Raw genomic sequence first — 16,723 nt, forward strand, 5'->3', positions numbered from 1 at the left:
ATTTTTCATTAACTTTACAGATTTAGAGCAACCTATTATAATTACACTTGAGTTGACGACACTGTCCTACTAGAGTAAAGAAATTATATCTGGCAACGTTGTACCAAATGGTGGCAACATTCTAGTGTTGTAAAATGTCGATACTTATGAATACTCAATACACTTTTTTGGGTACTCGATACTACTCAATACTTCTAAAAACTGAATTTAGCATACACAATTTTTATTTAAAAAGCATAGTTGCACATTTGCACTGACAAACATTGAAGTTTTTTTTCCTTATTCTAGTGAAAAATACAACTCTAAAAATATCGAGTAGTTACTTTTTGATATTGAGTACCGGGAAATATAGACAGTATTGAGTACTGAGTACCGAAATACTCGATACTTTCACACCACTAATTCAGTGGGCTTGGCATTTTTCTTCAGTTGTTCAGTTGACTTTTCTATTACTGCTGCTTTTGTTTTAAGTGAAAATCAATTTTGTGTTAGTTTTTTAGTTTTTAATTAATAAAACTTATTATTTTCTAATTTAAATTATCCAAATAATGTGTACCAAGTGTATGTGAATAAATTTATGCAGAAAAAGTGCGAAAAAGGTAAGAATTTGACGTGATGAAAACTAAAAACATGAATGAATTTTACATGGAATTGTAAAGGAAAGAAAAAACAAAATGACACGCTAAGTGGTTGTTGTTGTGTTGGGGGAGCTACCAGAACAAAAAAACATACCTTTGCTTGTATTGTTTTCATAGTAAATTGATGTGTTGTTGTAAAGTCGACTTATATTTGTTGTTTTTATTATTTGATGTGAGTGTTTTTTTGATTTTGTGAAAGAATTGTTAGTGTCACACACATGGGCGTTGACCAAAATTAAATAATTAATAAAAATTGGTGAATATTATTTAAAAATAAACAATAATTAACGTGAATTTAAAGATATAGTCTACGAAATACTTATAAAATTATTAATTCCTTGTAAAAACAAGTGTTTTTCTGTGGAAACAAATACAAATTTGTTTGTTTTTCTTAATTTAGGGTTACCAAGTATAAGATCTCTTTAGTGTTATAAACATTCATATATTTTGTGTTATACGTATTCCCAATTTGAATAATGTTATACGGTTTCGAATTACATGTTGTAATCAATATTAACCTTTTAACCCAGACATCGTTCATTTATGTTTGTGCTGGCAAGTGGCATTCCTAATATTTTTTCATTACAATTTTTTTTCTTCGCTAATTAACATCAATTACTATGAATCACACAATTTGGCTTCAGTGCAAGTGTTTGTCCCACTTCCCCTGTTTTTACTTGTTGTTTAAAAAGTCATACTCAAACTGCGTTGCCACAAGTAAAACAAAATTGTTAAAATATATGTATTCCTTTAAAATAGCTTGTTTTACTGTTTTAGCTATTGTGGTTCTAATGTCACTATTCTGAATTTTTATAGCAATTTTAATACACAAATGATAACATTTTCAAGATTAGAATACTGTGGTACTAATGGTTTGTTCTAAGTTTTGAAGCTTTACATCCGCTAGGCCGTGGATTAACCATTGTCGTAGTCCGGGATCCCGATAGAGCAGGGCAAAGACAGAGGAGATTTTCAACCATTTCCTCCTCGTCTTCGTCATGACAACTTCTACAGAAGTCATTATAAGGAGTGTTCAGTCTCCTAGCATGCGTACAAATTAAGCAGTGCCCTGTAAGCACGGCTAACAAAATTCGTAGCCGAGCCCGATTGCCTCGATATCGAGCAATTTGTCAAAATAGACCATCTGAGCCGAGCAGACTCAAAAAATTTGATCTGTATGATTTACAACAGGAGAGCGGTATACCGACCAAATGATCAATCCTGTCGACATGAGTCCTTTTTGGCTTTTTAGTTTTTGTGGTCAAATTATACATATTCAAGAGAATAAATTATCCAATTTGTCCCTAGTGGAATAATAAAATAATAACTGGCAACGTTGCAACAAATGGTGGTCACTAGCATTTGTTTCTAATTTGTTTTAGGGTGCTTAACAGTTACATATATTTTTTTTCATCCAGCAGGCTTGAACTTTCTTTACCTATTCCTTTGTACATTTTGCAAAACAAAATTGCATACACAATTATTATATATCTATACTTTTTATCAGTTCGGTTTTAACATTTAGTTTTATATTACACTTTTTTATTTCATATGCCACCATTTAAGTGTTTTTAGTTCGCCTGTTTTGCAGTTAAATAAACCCGTCGTCATTTCTTTACACACCACCTTTTCCACTGTGTTCTGGCTTGACTTTAGACTCGTGCATTCAATTGTATTTGCATCGCTGAACTTTAATGTATGGATATGTTAATAAATGTCTTTTTTGTTGTGTGTAGTTGCTGTTATTATTTTTGGTTTCTTTTGTACTCATTATGCACTGCCGGCTGGCGGTCAAGTGCAGTTAATACGCTGGCATAATCTCCCTTTTTGTAACTGACAGAATATTAGTTAGTACATATTTGAATATTTATTTTTAGTTACAGTGCAGGAGTACACAAATAATGGCCCCTAACAATTACCCCTTATTGCAAAATAACCATTGTTGGTTGTCACATTATTTTATGGAAATTTCCATGGGAGACTTCAAAAACAAATTATTTATTATGTACCTATGTACATATTTATTTTTCTTACAATTTCTAATTATCTAAAAATATAGCGTTCTAATAATGCACATTAAAATACACTATCAAATTTAATTTAAATTTTTGACCCCTTTTTAAATCTTCTTACCCTTTGAATTTAAATGATAAGCTACCGAAAATTGTCCAAAGAATTAACTTTTGTCACCCTTTCGAGATAATCTTAAGTGGTTTGTAAAGTCTTGCATGGGAAATAGAAAAATATGTGTATGTTTATAGAAAATTATTTTATCATTGTAGTTCATCGCAAACTACTTATTTAAAAGTTATATTTTAATAAAAATAGATTACATATTTTGTATGTATTATGTTTAATAATAGCTGCAAATATAATATACTCTATGTTCTTTATATTTACTCGTGATTTTATTAATTCACACATTTTAAAAACTATTATGAAATACTACTATGTATTAGAAATACATGGTTGAATAAGTGCTTGCTTAATTAATTCATTCATTCCCAGAACTATAAATGTGCGTTATTTGTATTCTGAAACGAAACATTAATGGAGACTTACCGAACAAATTTACAAAAAGTCCGTTAAATAGTTACCCAGCAAAAAAAGTGAGGAAGAAGATGCAGAATTTTCACAACAAATAGCATGCTTGATGTACACATCTGCTCAAAATAATAGATACACCAAAATTTATTTTTTAAAAACGAAAAAAAATAATGGTATATTGTAAAATTATAAAAAAAATTCAGTCGATTTTGATTTATAGTTAAAAGGAGAGTAAAAAACAAAAACAAAATATTTCATAATTAATAATAAATATTATAAAGTAAATTAAATTTCTTAAATTTCGAAAAATTTGGTGCTCATAATAATAGATACATTTTTAAAAATTCTTATTAAACAAAAGCTAATAAATTTTATCTTAAAAAAATTAGTTTATTATTAAAGTAAAGCTAGTATCCAGTATATCCACCTTTGTTTTGTAAAACTTTCTCCACTCTTCTGGGCATACTGGATATCAAGTTCTGACACTTCTCCAATGGAATCTCGTACCATATTTTTTGCGTTTTCTCCCATAAATCGTCTTTATTTTTGAAAACTTCCTTCGAAAGCCTTATCTTTAATTCACTCCACAAGTTTTCTATTGGGTTTAAATCAGGGGATTGGCTGGGCCAGCTTAAAACAGGTACGTTATTCTCCAAGAACCAGTTTTTAACTAATCTTGAACTATGTTTTGGGTCGTTGTCCTGCTGGAATGTCCATATTAATGGCATATTTTCCGATGCATATGGAAGCATTACGTTTTCCAATATGTCTCTATACCCACTAGCATTCATGGTATCTTCTATTCAGAATATCGGACCAACACCATTCCATGAAAAGCAACCCCAAACCATTATGTTTCCCCCGCCATGTTTTACCGTCTTTTTTGTAAATTTAACGTGGAATTCTTTTCCTTTTGGTCGGCGTACATTTCTTTGGCAGTCGTTTCCAAACAAATTTATTTTTGTTTCGTCGCTCCATAAAATATTTCTCCATTTTTTTCGCCTTCACACCCGGACCATTGTAAGTGCTCTTTAGCAAATTCTAATCTTGTCTTGATATTTTTTTGGCGCATTAGTGGCACTTTCCTGGCAATTCTTCCCGGCAATTTAGCTTGTAAAAGACGACGACGAACTGTTTGTGGACTGATTTCGTTACATAGCTCCGCAGAAATAGCTTTCGATGATATGAAAGGGTCTTTTTTAACCATAAGGACGATCCGCCTATCTGTTTCTGGACTGGTTTTCTTTGGTCTACCGCGAGTTTCTCTTTTTTGTTTTTTAGATAAAGCATTTTGGACAAAATGTAAAGATCTTCCTATGCTCTTTGCTATTTCCCGTAATGATTTTCCTTGATTTCTCATCGTTTGAACAATTTTTTTCTCATCTTCGGTACAATGATGATTTCGTCCCATTTTCTTCAAATGTGTCCTATTTTTTATAAAATTGTTGCTAAAATTTAAATTATACTTACTGTTTCACGTAAATAGGAACAAAAAATTGCACAAAAAAAAATTGTATATAAACAAATTACAAATTACTGATGTGTATCTATTTTTATGAGCAAATAATTTTTTGTAATTCAAATAAATTCGTTTTTAAAAATCAACATGAAAGCAAATAGTTGCCAGATTTTTGACTGACATGACATTGCCAGATAGAAATTTTAATAATATGATGTATTCTTAACGCTTGCGAGGAAATTTTCAATGTTACCGCCATTTAAATTTTTTCCAATTAGGTGTATCTATTATTTTGAGCAGATGTGTATATATATAAAAATGAAATGGTCCATGTATGTAATGGCATCACGTGAGAACGGCTGGAGCGATTTGGCTGATTTTGCTTTTATTCGAATCGAAATCTAAATCGAATCGAGAGAAAAAAAAATTAAAAATTCCGGGTAAAACTCGGAATTTATTTTTATTGACTCCATGCAGTATAAATTTATATATTTTATTTGCAAATAAATAAGAACAGGGTTGGAGAAACTTGATGAACTAACATTAGTAAATAGCTACCGGGCGAAAACGCCCCGGTCAACTAGTATTTAAATAAAACAAAGTGTGTATGAGATATCAACCTTTTTTATTAGTTTGAAAGGCCTGTGGACCCCCGCGGTTTCACGACATGTTGGTTTTGAGGACTGCTATGTTTGTGGTTTATTCACATAAACCCGTGACTTAAGAAAACTCCACAAGAAAAAGTCTAATCGCACGATCTCGGTCCTCAAATCGCTTGTGCTGAATGTGGCATGAGCTGTTTGGCACGTTGAAACCACATATCGTTGGTGTTCCAAATCATCCAATTCAGGCCTAAAGAAGTTAGTAATCATCGACTTATAGCGCTCGCTGTTGATGGTGATGCGTTCAAAGAAATATTGATCGACAACGCCGCCAGTCCAAAATCCACACCAAACTGTGACTTTTTCTGGATGTAAATTCTACAATGTTGTTTGTTGACTGACGTACCCATTCATCCAGAAATGCGATTCACCGTAAAATGGGCGTAGCGCACGGAACTTTGCCCGAACAGAAAAAACATTTTTATAAAACAATTTTATCATTTGCACGTGTGGTTAACACTATATCCGTCCATGGTTATTTGGCAAGAGAAACTAAATAAATAAATGCTGATAATAGACATTAAAATTTTTTTCCAAAACTCTTTCCCAAAATAATTAACAAATAAGTAACAATAATTGTGCGTTATAGTAAATTAAAATATAATCTTTGTTCAGTAACAAAAAACTATTACGATTTATTAAAAAATATTACAAAATGTTAAAGAAAAAATTTTAAATAACTCGCAATAGTATTGATTTTATTATTTATTTACATAATTCCTCACTTATATTAAGTTCAATTTTATGAATACAACAAACAATAAATCATATTTATAACACGAAATGCATTTGTTTGGAAAACCAAATCTGAAAATACAATTACAAACAAACATAATAATTAATACAGAATCGAAATGAATTCGAAACATCTAGCCCACACTTGACTAAATAGCAGCTAAACACTTTCGCAATAACACACAAAACTCATTGATCCACATTACCGGCGACATATAATCTGTATAAAACCACAACAACAAAATTATACTGATACTAAAATTTGATGCACAAGCAAGAATTGTGCGTGCGAGCGAGCGTTAAGAAATCGAAAATTGGAAACGAAAGAAAAACAAACAGCAGCATCATAAATATTTTAAATGAAAATACACTTTTCTGTATTTCTTTTTTTTTTTGTTTGTTTCAAATCATGTATAACGTTTTTAAAAATAAACACAGAATACTAACTTAGTGCCCTGATTATATGTATGTAAATGTCGAATGATTTGCTAGCCAAAAGGCCTATGATGGATTTTGTTCTACAACACACAATTTACTCGCACAAGGAAACAAAACATTAGGGATCTATTTAGTAAAGAAAAAAGTATGTTTTCTAGCGTTAGCATATTACATACATAGTAACATACAAATTTCCGTGTTCATGTTGTATGTATGTATGTATATTTGAAAATACAAATAACATGGGCTGAAAAAAATTAGTGCTTTATTTGAAATGCCAACTAAAAATTCAATGGGGAGGAGGAGACATGGTAAATATTTTTGTGCGTGCTTTTTTTGGACTAACAAGAACATATGGGATGTTCCATAAACATTAACAGCGGAGTGGCTCTTCTTAATTAGCACATACTTAGTTTTTCATTTTAAATACGACAGTTAGAATTTTAAATACAGTGAGTTTCAAGCAATTGAAAATTTTTTGAAAATTATATTCTGTAATTTCAGTTAAAAAACTTAGCATAGTTAAAATGGCTAAAAAATATCAATTAATAAATCAGCAGTTATAAATATTATGTGACAGATAATGTACAAACTCAACATTTGAGAGCCAGACCTCGTAACACAAGATAATTTAATAGCAAAAGAATTTAAGAAATGTCCAAAAATTACAATTGGAAATTAGTTCTCGAACTGTTAGCTGCAGGTCAAAAGAGTATGCTCTTGGTCGATATCGCCCTAAAACAACAATACTTCTCGTATACAATTTGCCAAAGATAATTTAAACTGATATAAAGACATAAATGTAATACTGTTCTTTTCGGATGAAAAATTATTTGTAAGACGTCCAAAGGGAAAAATACTGGACCCCCGCTTAACAAATTAAATACTCAAGTTTGGCGGTGGCAATCTTATGTGGGGCTGTTTTTCAGGGCAAGGTATAGATATAGATAGGTCCAATTCATAACATCAGATATAGATCCATTTTAAACGATATTATATATCATATATACGCTGAGGTTGTAACCAAGTGGTTAACAACAAAAACACAGCACACACTGTCTCTGATCTTGCTAATGGAAAGCCCCCTATAAACTTTATAAAATAAAAAAAAAAAACAATAAAGTGTTGATTATGTGAATGAATTCATTTGTTCAAATACTTTAGAGTGTTACAGATTCTCTAGCGGGTAATTAAGACCAACAAAAAAAATCACTTAATATAAATTCTCTCTTCTAAAAAAGATAATTAAATTTTGATAATTATATTCTATTTTTTTGTTTATTATTTTTTTAGATTTTTAAAATCAAAAACTATGTCTAAACAACGCCATCGGTGCCTTAAACTGATGCTGTTATTTAAAGTGCTGCTGTGTATTTTACCCCTGATAGCAGCTCAACAAGATTTCTACCAACAGAATCAATATTCAACACCCACCTCGAACTATGACTCCTTTAACGCGAACAACAACAATAACAATGATGCCTACAATCAAAATGTCAACTTAAATAATCTGGACAACAATGATCGTACACGTTACCGCACCGACAACAACAATTTCAATGATCTTAATCAAGAATTTGGTAAACGTCCTGCCGCCGGTACGTATGGCGATGAAGAGCCCTCTTTGTCGCGCGGCAAAACCTCCTACAATGTAAAGACACAATTTTTGGAATACTATCACTCGAAAGAGCCGACATATTTTATAGTAGCTTCACGTATGGTACGTCCCGGTCTTATATATCAAGTAGCTGTTAATATTTTGCAGTCGCAGTATCGTACCACTGTGCATGCCAGTATATCTTGTGATGGTGTGCAGATTAGTGGCGAATCGAAGGATGTTAAAGAGGGTGTACCAGAGACACTACTAATGCGTATTCCGCCCACTAGTGTTGGTGGTGAGTACAAACTGCGTGTCGAAGGTTTCTATCAAAATGTTTTCGGTGGTTTGGCTTTTCTCAACGAGACCCGTTTGGATTTCTCACAACGTTCCATGACCATTTTCATACAAACGGATAAACCTCTGTATATGCAGGGCGAAACAGTACGTTTTCGTACCATACCAATTACCACGGAATTAAAGGGTTTCGATAATGCTGTCGATGTTTATATGCTGGATCCAAATCGTCACATTGTTAGACGTTGGTTATCAAGGTAAGTTTGAAAATTACATTTGACTAATTTGTCTGATTTCTAAATTACACATTAAAAGAAAAATTACACATACCAGAAAATAATGTATGACTTAGTTCCAGCACAACTAGTTCTAGAAAGCATGTTTATAGCTACTCGTTCGTTTGAAATTGTCACCCCCGAAACTACTTCTATAGAAATTTTGGACAGTGGTTTTTGTTTGAAATGGCAACGCTTTGAACTAGTTCTTAAAAGCAATTGAATAATTTAAAAAAAAAATTCCACAAAAAATTTAATTTTTTTGTTGCATTTTTTCGTGTGTTTGTTGTCTAGAAGTGTAAAAAAATCATAGTGTAATTTTTCCAATTTTTAAATGAATGAAAATAGGTCAAAATCAAAATAATGTATATGAAATTTGTATTTTTTTTAGCTTTTTTTTAGTAAAAAAAAATAAGAAAATAATTTATTAAATAACGAAAATAGAAAATAAACTAAAAAGTATTTATTGTTATTGTATTTCCCTTCGCTCGGGTCGATCCGTCTGGCTGTTGAAATCAATTTTCCGAAGCCCCCCATATCGCGTATAGTCCTGGTTCGGTAGTTATTTAAAATAGTGAAAATCGGCTCAGAAATATAAATTTTTCACCAAAATTTGTTTTCCAATATTTATCCTTGAGTATTCCTTGGTAAAGGGTATTTAACTCTTACTTTTTTTTCATTAATTTGTTACGAATACATTTTTTTTACACAAACTCCATTTCATTAATAAATTTTAAATTCTACCTATTACAGACAATCGAATTTAGGTTCCGTCTCACTTGAATACACACTCTCCGATCAACCCACATTCGGCGAATGGACCATACGTGTTATTGCCCAGGGACAACAGGAAGAGAGTCATTTCTCGGTTGAAGAATATTATCAGACACGTTTTGAGGTCAATGTCACAATGCCAGCATACTTTTTCAATTCGGATCCCTTCATATACGGCCGCGTAATGGCAAACTTTACAAGCGGTGCCCCAGTCAAGGGTAATCTAACACTTAAAGCCACCATAAGACCAATCGGCTATTTTAGCAATCAAGCTCTTAATGAGAAATTCCGTTTGGGCAGATCACCTTCAGAACTGGCCGCTATTTACGAGCAACAAAGACGTCATGGTTCTAACTATAATCCAAATTATAACAACCAAATAAATCCAGATCAATCACAACAGCCCCAATTGCAACAGGATCAATTGTTTAATACAAATCAGTTTGTTGTCGAGAGACACTATCAATTCGATGAAGAATGGCCATTCTGGGTGAGTAAACCCGATGCATCGGAAACCTACGATCCTTGGTCTAGAGAATACAAAAAGACCTTGCCCTATTTAAGATATTTTAATGGTACATTCGATTTCAAATGGCCCATCAGAGAAATGGAGCAATTGGTAGATAAATTAGACAATATGGAAGTATTGATTACGGCCACGGTGGGTGAGAAATTCTACGATGAAGTGATATCGGGCTATGCCATTGCCAGAGTATACAACTCTAGTATAAAAGTTAATTTCTTGGGTGATTCTCCACAGGTGTTTAAGCCCGCTATGCCTTTTACCACATACCTGGCTGTTGAGTATCATGATGGTTCTCCCATCGATGAAAATTTACTGAAGCAGGGTTTAATGGAGGTAAATGGTTTTGTCGAAAGTAAATCTGGTGGCAGACGCGATTGGCCTTTGAAACGTTTAAATATGTTGCCTCAATCACCGGGTATCTGGGAAGTTAAAATTGATTTGAGGCACGATTTGCAACTAGACGATCGCGCTCAATCTAGAGATTTTCTTAATGGTGTGTCACAAATGCGTTTACAGGCTCAATTTATAGACTCAAGAGGACAACGGGCACAAACAGAATTGCTTTTAGTTGGTCATTATTCACCCAGAAATCAGCACATTAAAGTAACCACCAGTACGGAAAAACCAGTGGTAGGAGAATACATTATTTTCCACATACGTACAAATTTCTTCTTGGAAGAATTCCACTACTTGATCATGTCGAAAGGAGTTATACTAATGAACGATCGCGAAACCATTACCGAGGGCATTAAAACTATTGCCGTGGTGCTAAGTGCTGAAATGGCTCCGGTGGCCACAATCGTGGTATGGAAAATAACCCAACAAGGACAAATTGTAGCCGATTCATTAACGTTCCCCGTGAATGGCATTTCACGCAACAATTTTACCGTTTACATTAACAATCGCAAAGCTAGAACTGGTGAAAAGGTGGAGGTGGCTATATTTGGTGAACCTGGTTCATATGTGGGTCTGTCGGGCATCGATTCGGCGTTTTATACCATGCAAGCTGGCAATGAATTGACTTATGCCAAAATTATAACGAAAATGTCTTCATTCGATGAGCAAACCAATGGCACTTACAAGCATATCTGGTATTCTCATGCCGGCAACCCCGACGACTTGGTTTATTTCCCGGCCTCTTCATTTGGCATTGATGCTAATCGCACCTTTGAATACAGTGGCCTAGTGGTCTTCACCGATGGTTATGTTCCAAGACGTTCCGATAACTGCAATGCTACCATGGGCTTTGGTGAGTGTTTGTCGGGCAGATGCTATCGTTTGGAAACGAAATGTAATGGTAGTCCTGACTGTGATGATGGCACAGATGAAATTGGTTGTCGCGTTCGCAATGATACCGAACTGGAGAATTATCGCAAATATCGCTTCAATCGTGTGCTACGTCACTACGAACATGTTTGGTTGTGGCGTGATGTTAATATAGGACCCCATGGTAGATATATGTTTAATGTTGAGGTACCCGATAGACCAGCCTACTGGATGGTTAGTGCCTTTAGTGTAAGTCCTTCGAAAGGTTTTGGCATGCTTAACAAAGCCATCGAATATGTGGGAGTACAGCCGTTCTTTATTAATGTGGAAATGCCCACCGATTGTAGACAGGGAGAACAAGTGGGCATAAGGGTAACCGTTTTCAATTACATGACTACACCCATCGAAGCAACAGTGGTCTTACATGCTAGCCCGGATTACAAATTCGTGCATGTGGAAGAAAACGGCATAGTAAGATCGTATAATCCACATACTTCCTTTGGAGAACAGCAATTCTTTATTTATTTGGACGCTCAAGGTTCTACGGTCGTATACGTGCCTGTGGTACCCCAACGTTTAGGAGACATTGATGTTACTTTACATGTGGCTACTCTCTTGGGAACCGATGAAATAACCCGACGTTTACACGTTGAATCGGATGGTTTGCCTCAATACCGCCATCAATCGATATTATTGGATCTCTCCAATCGTGCCTACGTTTTTGAATACATGCACGTTAATATTACCCAAACCCCTGAAATTCCCTATCAAGTGGATCGTTACTTTGTGTATGGTTCTAATAAGGCTCGAATTTCCGTAGTGGGTGACGTTGTCGGACCCATATTCCCCACCATGCCCGTAAATGCCACCTCATTGCTGTATTTGCCCATGGATTCTGCTGAACAAAATGCATTCTCCTTTGCTGCCAACATGTATACTTTACTCTACATGCGTCATATTAATCAGCGTAACAAGACTTTGGAAAAGCAGGCCTTCTATCACATGAACATTGGCTACCAGCGTCAACTTAGTTTTATGAAACAAGATGGTTCGTTTTCCCTCTTCCGTTCAGACTGGAACAATTCGGCCTCTTCTGTCTGGCTGACAGCCTACTGTGTACGTATCTTCCAAGAAGCCTCCTTCTATGAATGGGAAAATTTCATTTACATTGACTCCACCATCATAGAGAAGAATATACGCTGGTTGCTGCAACATCAAACGCCAGAAGGTGGTTTCTATGAGGTAACCTGGTTGCCCGATCGTAAAATGAACAGAACCAATTTCGCCAATCACACACTACAAAATCGTAATGTAACATTAACTTCCCATGTGCTCATAACATTGGCCACCGTCAAAGATCTATCCGGTTCGCTGGGGGCTCGAGTAGCTTTAGCCCAACAAAGGGCTATAACTTGGATTGAACGTAATATGCAATTCCTGCAGGACACATCTGAACCTTACGATGTGGCCATTACCGCCTATGCTCTGCTGCTGTGTAAATCTCCCATGGCCGAACATGTTTTCAGCATACTGCGCACGCATGCACGGATTGTGGGCGACTATATGTACTGGGGCAACGTTGAACTACCGCCACCGCCGAAAAAACTGGAAAATCAAAAATGGTTTTCACTGCCGCGTCTGCCCTACGAATTTGATTCGATGAATATTGAAACGACAGCTTATGCTCTAATGGTGTATGTATCGCGTCGTGAATTTTCCGTAGATCCCATAGCTCGTTGGCTGAATGCTCAACGTTTGAATGATGGTGGTTGGGCCTCCACACAAGATACCAGTGCTGCGCTACGTGCTCTAGTCGAATACACGGTACACTCGCGTATTCGTGAAGTCTCTTCGTTGACTGTGGAAATTGAGGCATCGTCACAGGGTGGTAGACCACGAACGCTGCATATAGATGACACCAATTTGGCGCAATTGCAATATATTGATGTAAGTAGAGAAATATATTGTTTTTATAACCCTGATAAGTAATTTTAATTTCCGACCCCATATACTGGAGTCGATATAGCCATTTCCGTTTGTCTTACAACCAGAGCTTCGTCAATTTGAGCATAATTCGTTGAAATTCATTCCCAAAATCTAATTCTTCATTCATTATAAATAAATTATAAGTTGTATTCATCGTTGAATTAATTTATGATGGAACATATTTTATATTTTTTTAAGGATATATATAAGTTTGTCATTCCGTTTGTAATTTCTACATTTTTCATTTTCGACCCCACAAAGTATATATTCTGGATCGTTATAGATATCGAAGTCGATATAGCCATGTCCTCCTGTCCCTCTGTATGTTGAAATCAACTTTCCGTAGCCCCCAAATAACTTACAAACATGATTGATACATCAATATATCGGGAATTCTTCCGGCTCGGTTGCGGACCACCTCTATTTTTGGCCGATTTTTGATCTATATCTCGATTACTAAGTCATTAATATAGCCAATATGGATATCTAATGATAGATATTTCAAATTCCATTGCAACGATGTATATAAGGCTATATTAATTTGGTCCTAAAATGGGTCAAAATCCCAAAAAAATATTTTTTCCATATCCAAAAAAAAATATTTTTTAACCCGAATTTTTTTTTTACAAAAAAAAAATTTGTTGGCCTTTTTAGGCTTTGTATTACAAATAAATGAAATAAAAATTAAAATTAAATTAAATAAATTTGGAAAAAAAATTTGAGAAAACAATTTTGAAAAAAAAATTTAATTTTGAAAAAAAAAATTTAAATTTTCAAAACAATTTTGAATTTTTTTTTAACTTTAGTTTGGTGAAATGTATATAAGATTCGGCACAGTCGAATATAGTTCTCTTACTTGTTTTCTATGGAAATGCCCATATCTGTTGTATTTTTCTTATTTCATATTATTTTATGCATGCCGACCTCAAATAGACATAAAAACCTATTGTATGTTTTTTTAATCAATTTCTTTTATATTTTACAACAAATTAGATTCCTGATGCCTGGGGTACTGTAAAAGTACAAGCCAAGGGTACCGGTTATGCAATTTTACAAATGCATGTACAATACAACGTCGACATTGAGAAATTCCAGACAAAACCACCAGTACCAGCTTTTAATTTGATTGCCAAAGGCAATTTCCATGGCAGAAATCAGTCTCATATCTCATACTTAGCATGTCAACAGTAAGTTAACATTTATTAAAATAATTACTTAACAAATCAATCAACAATATGTTATTTCAGTTGGATAAATCAACAGGAGTCTGAACGTTCGGGCATGGCCATATTAGATGTAACCATACCAACGGGTTACTGGATACAACAACAGAAATTAGATTCATATGTTTTAAGTAATCGTGTGCGAAATTTGCGAAGAGCTAAATATATGAATAATAAAGTTATTTTCTATTTTGATTATGTAAGTGTAAAAAAACTTTTTGTGTAAACACAGATTTTTTTTACTTACATGTGTTCACATTTATAATTTTTTGTTACAATTTCTTTTTGTAGTTGGATCAAGAAGATGTGTGTGTTAATTTCACTATAGAACGTTGGTATCCCGTGGCTAATATGTCTAGATATTTACCCATACGTGTGTATGATTATTATGCTCCAGGTATGTTTTTTATTAAAGTAAACTACAAGAATTATAAAATAACAGAAAAATATGATTACAACCTTAAACAAACAAATCGTTGCTACATTTAAAATTTCTTTATAATAATAACAAATTTCTGTTTATTTTTAATTGCAGAACGTTTTAATGAGACAATATTTGATGCTTTGCCAACATATCTGCTCAATATATGCGAAGTATGTGGCAGTTCTCAGTGTCCATACTGTTCGATTTACAATATGGGCTGGCGTGCCTCCATGTCCGTATCGCTGTTAGTCTTTAGTGTGTTCATATTCTTAATGCGTAGTCGTACCCATGTAGTTCTCAATATGCTGCATCTAATGGGAGTTTAGCTCTCTCTATAACGTACTTGACTTAGAGCTAGAGCTATCAGCCAGTAGTAGATGAAGTGTATTATTTTTTTAAGTAAGTAAAAGTCAGCAATGTAATAAAACGAAAGCCCTTAAGAAAAGAAAAAAAAACTTAACTCGAATATGCGAAATATTTATAAACAATTGAAATCCGTCCATGTGTTTTTACTAGAAAAAAAAAACAAAAAACCCATTTTTTTATATGAAATTCATAATTTTTAGTAATTTATTTTTTAAGTTATAAAATTAAAAAAATCTCAGAAGTGTACAAAACAAAATACCAACAATAACAACAACAAATGTTTTATGTATAAATAAAAAACATTTAAAATAAAAACAAAAATAAGCTTTACATTAATGAAAATGATATCAAATTGAATACAAACAAGCTTACATTTTCACTTTTTCCATAATACCACACCAAGTGTGTTGTTATTATTTTTAAAAAAACTTAATTTTACTATTCTTTATTGTCTCAAAATATTATAATTATTAACCGCATGTGTCTTACTATGCATATTGAATATCAAACATATAAAAAATGCCTTAGATTTTAGAAATCATATCGAATCAAATAAATTTGAAATCCAATTGTTAATCTTTAATTATCAGCTATATTTTTGTTTTTACAAGAAGAAATACTTTTTTTTATATCTTCTTACATTTAACATTTTCTTCTTTTAAAAGTATGTAATTTAGTTTTTAAGTTAAAAAATATAGAAATAGTATACTATTTGTTCAAAATCCATCCAAAAGAGTTTACTTGTAGTGAAAAAATAACTCTAGTTTTGTAATCTCTCTTTATATACACATAAATATATATTATTAGTTTACAGCATATAACTGAATTGTAATCCGTCCTTTTTTATATATATTTATGTATACATACGAAAATTTTTATATGTTTATAAAATGATAAATAAAATATGTAACAAAACTTTAAAAAACCTTTTAATAAAACATGTTTTAATCAAAAAATTGTTAGAAAAATAAATTGTAAACTAAACTAAATACAGTGCGCCTACGTCAGGCTGCTAAAAAGTGTCTTCAGTTGAACATTAAAAATAAGTAAAGGTCTTATATTCGGGTGTATTGAACCAATATTCCATTATGGTGGCTCAAAAAAAGTAGTTGTGGATATTCTCAATTAAAATAAAAGTTTTATTCCTTCTAAGACCATCCATATAAATTATGGTGGCTCAAAAAAAGTAGTTGTGGATATTCTCAATTAAAATAAAAGTTTTATTCCTTCTAAGACACCGTTTCTCAAAGCTTTTGTCCTGGATTCAGTATTTAGTGAGCTAGATTAAGTGATAAAAAGGTTTTTATGGGTTTTTTCGTATCTCTCGCAAAGGAAACGTATGGAATATTGGTATCATGTAATTGAAAGGTGCTTTGTTTGCAGTAGAGAGCTATATTCGGCTGGGCCGAATCTTAAATACCCTTCACCAAATTATACTTCAAAATAAAAATTTTAAATATATTTAGGTAAACAAAATTAATTTTTTTTTCTTTTTTTGAAATTTTAAAAT

The 16,723-nt window shown here is 33.1% G+C and overlaps 1 protein-coding gene across 1 annotated transcript; it reads left to right on the forward strand.

Annotated features, from left to right (window-relative positions):
* Window positions 1–443: 443 nt before the first annotated feature.
* Window positions 444–15,300, forward strand: Mcr (macroglobulin complement-related). Its single transcript, XM_065502536.1, has 7 exons — window positions 444–599; window positions 7,773–8,630; window positions 9,402–13,161; window positions 14,194–14,387; window positions 14,448–14,622; window positions 14,715–14,820; window positions 14,959–15,300. Exons 2-7 carry the CDS (start codon window positions 7,792–7,794, stop codon window positions 15,171–15,173), a joined length of 5,289 nt encoding a protein of 1,762 aa, XP_065358608.1. The 5' UTR covers window positions 444–599; window positions 7,773–7,791; the 3' UTR covers window positions 15,174–15,300.
* The last annotated feature ends 1,423 nt before the right edge of the window (window positions 15,301–16,723 follow it).

This window comes from Calliphora vicina, chromosome 2 (assembly GCF_958450345.1).
Source record: "Calliphora vicina chromosome 2, idCalVici1.1, whole genome shotgun sequence".
Classification (NCBI taxonomy): Eukaryota; Metazoa; Arthropoda; class Insecta; order Diptera; family Calliphoridae; genus Calliphora; species Calliphora vicina.

What these genes read in the sequence shown, in the direction of transcription:
- Mcr (XM_065502536.1), top strand. Translation starts at nt 7,792, where the DNA reads ATGTCTAAACAACGCCATCGGTGCCTTAAACTGATGCTGTTATTTAAA. An exon ending in GTTAGACGTTGGTTATCAAG is followed by an intron (nt 8,631 to 9,401) that starts GTAAGTTTGAAA and finishes TACCTATTACAG; the next exon opens with ACAATCGAATTTAGGTTCCG. An exon ending in CGCAATTGCAATATATTGAT is followed by an intron (nt 13,162 to 14,193) that starts GTAAGTAGAGAA and finishes ACAACAAATTAG; the next exon opens with ATTCCTGATGCCTGGGGTAC.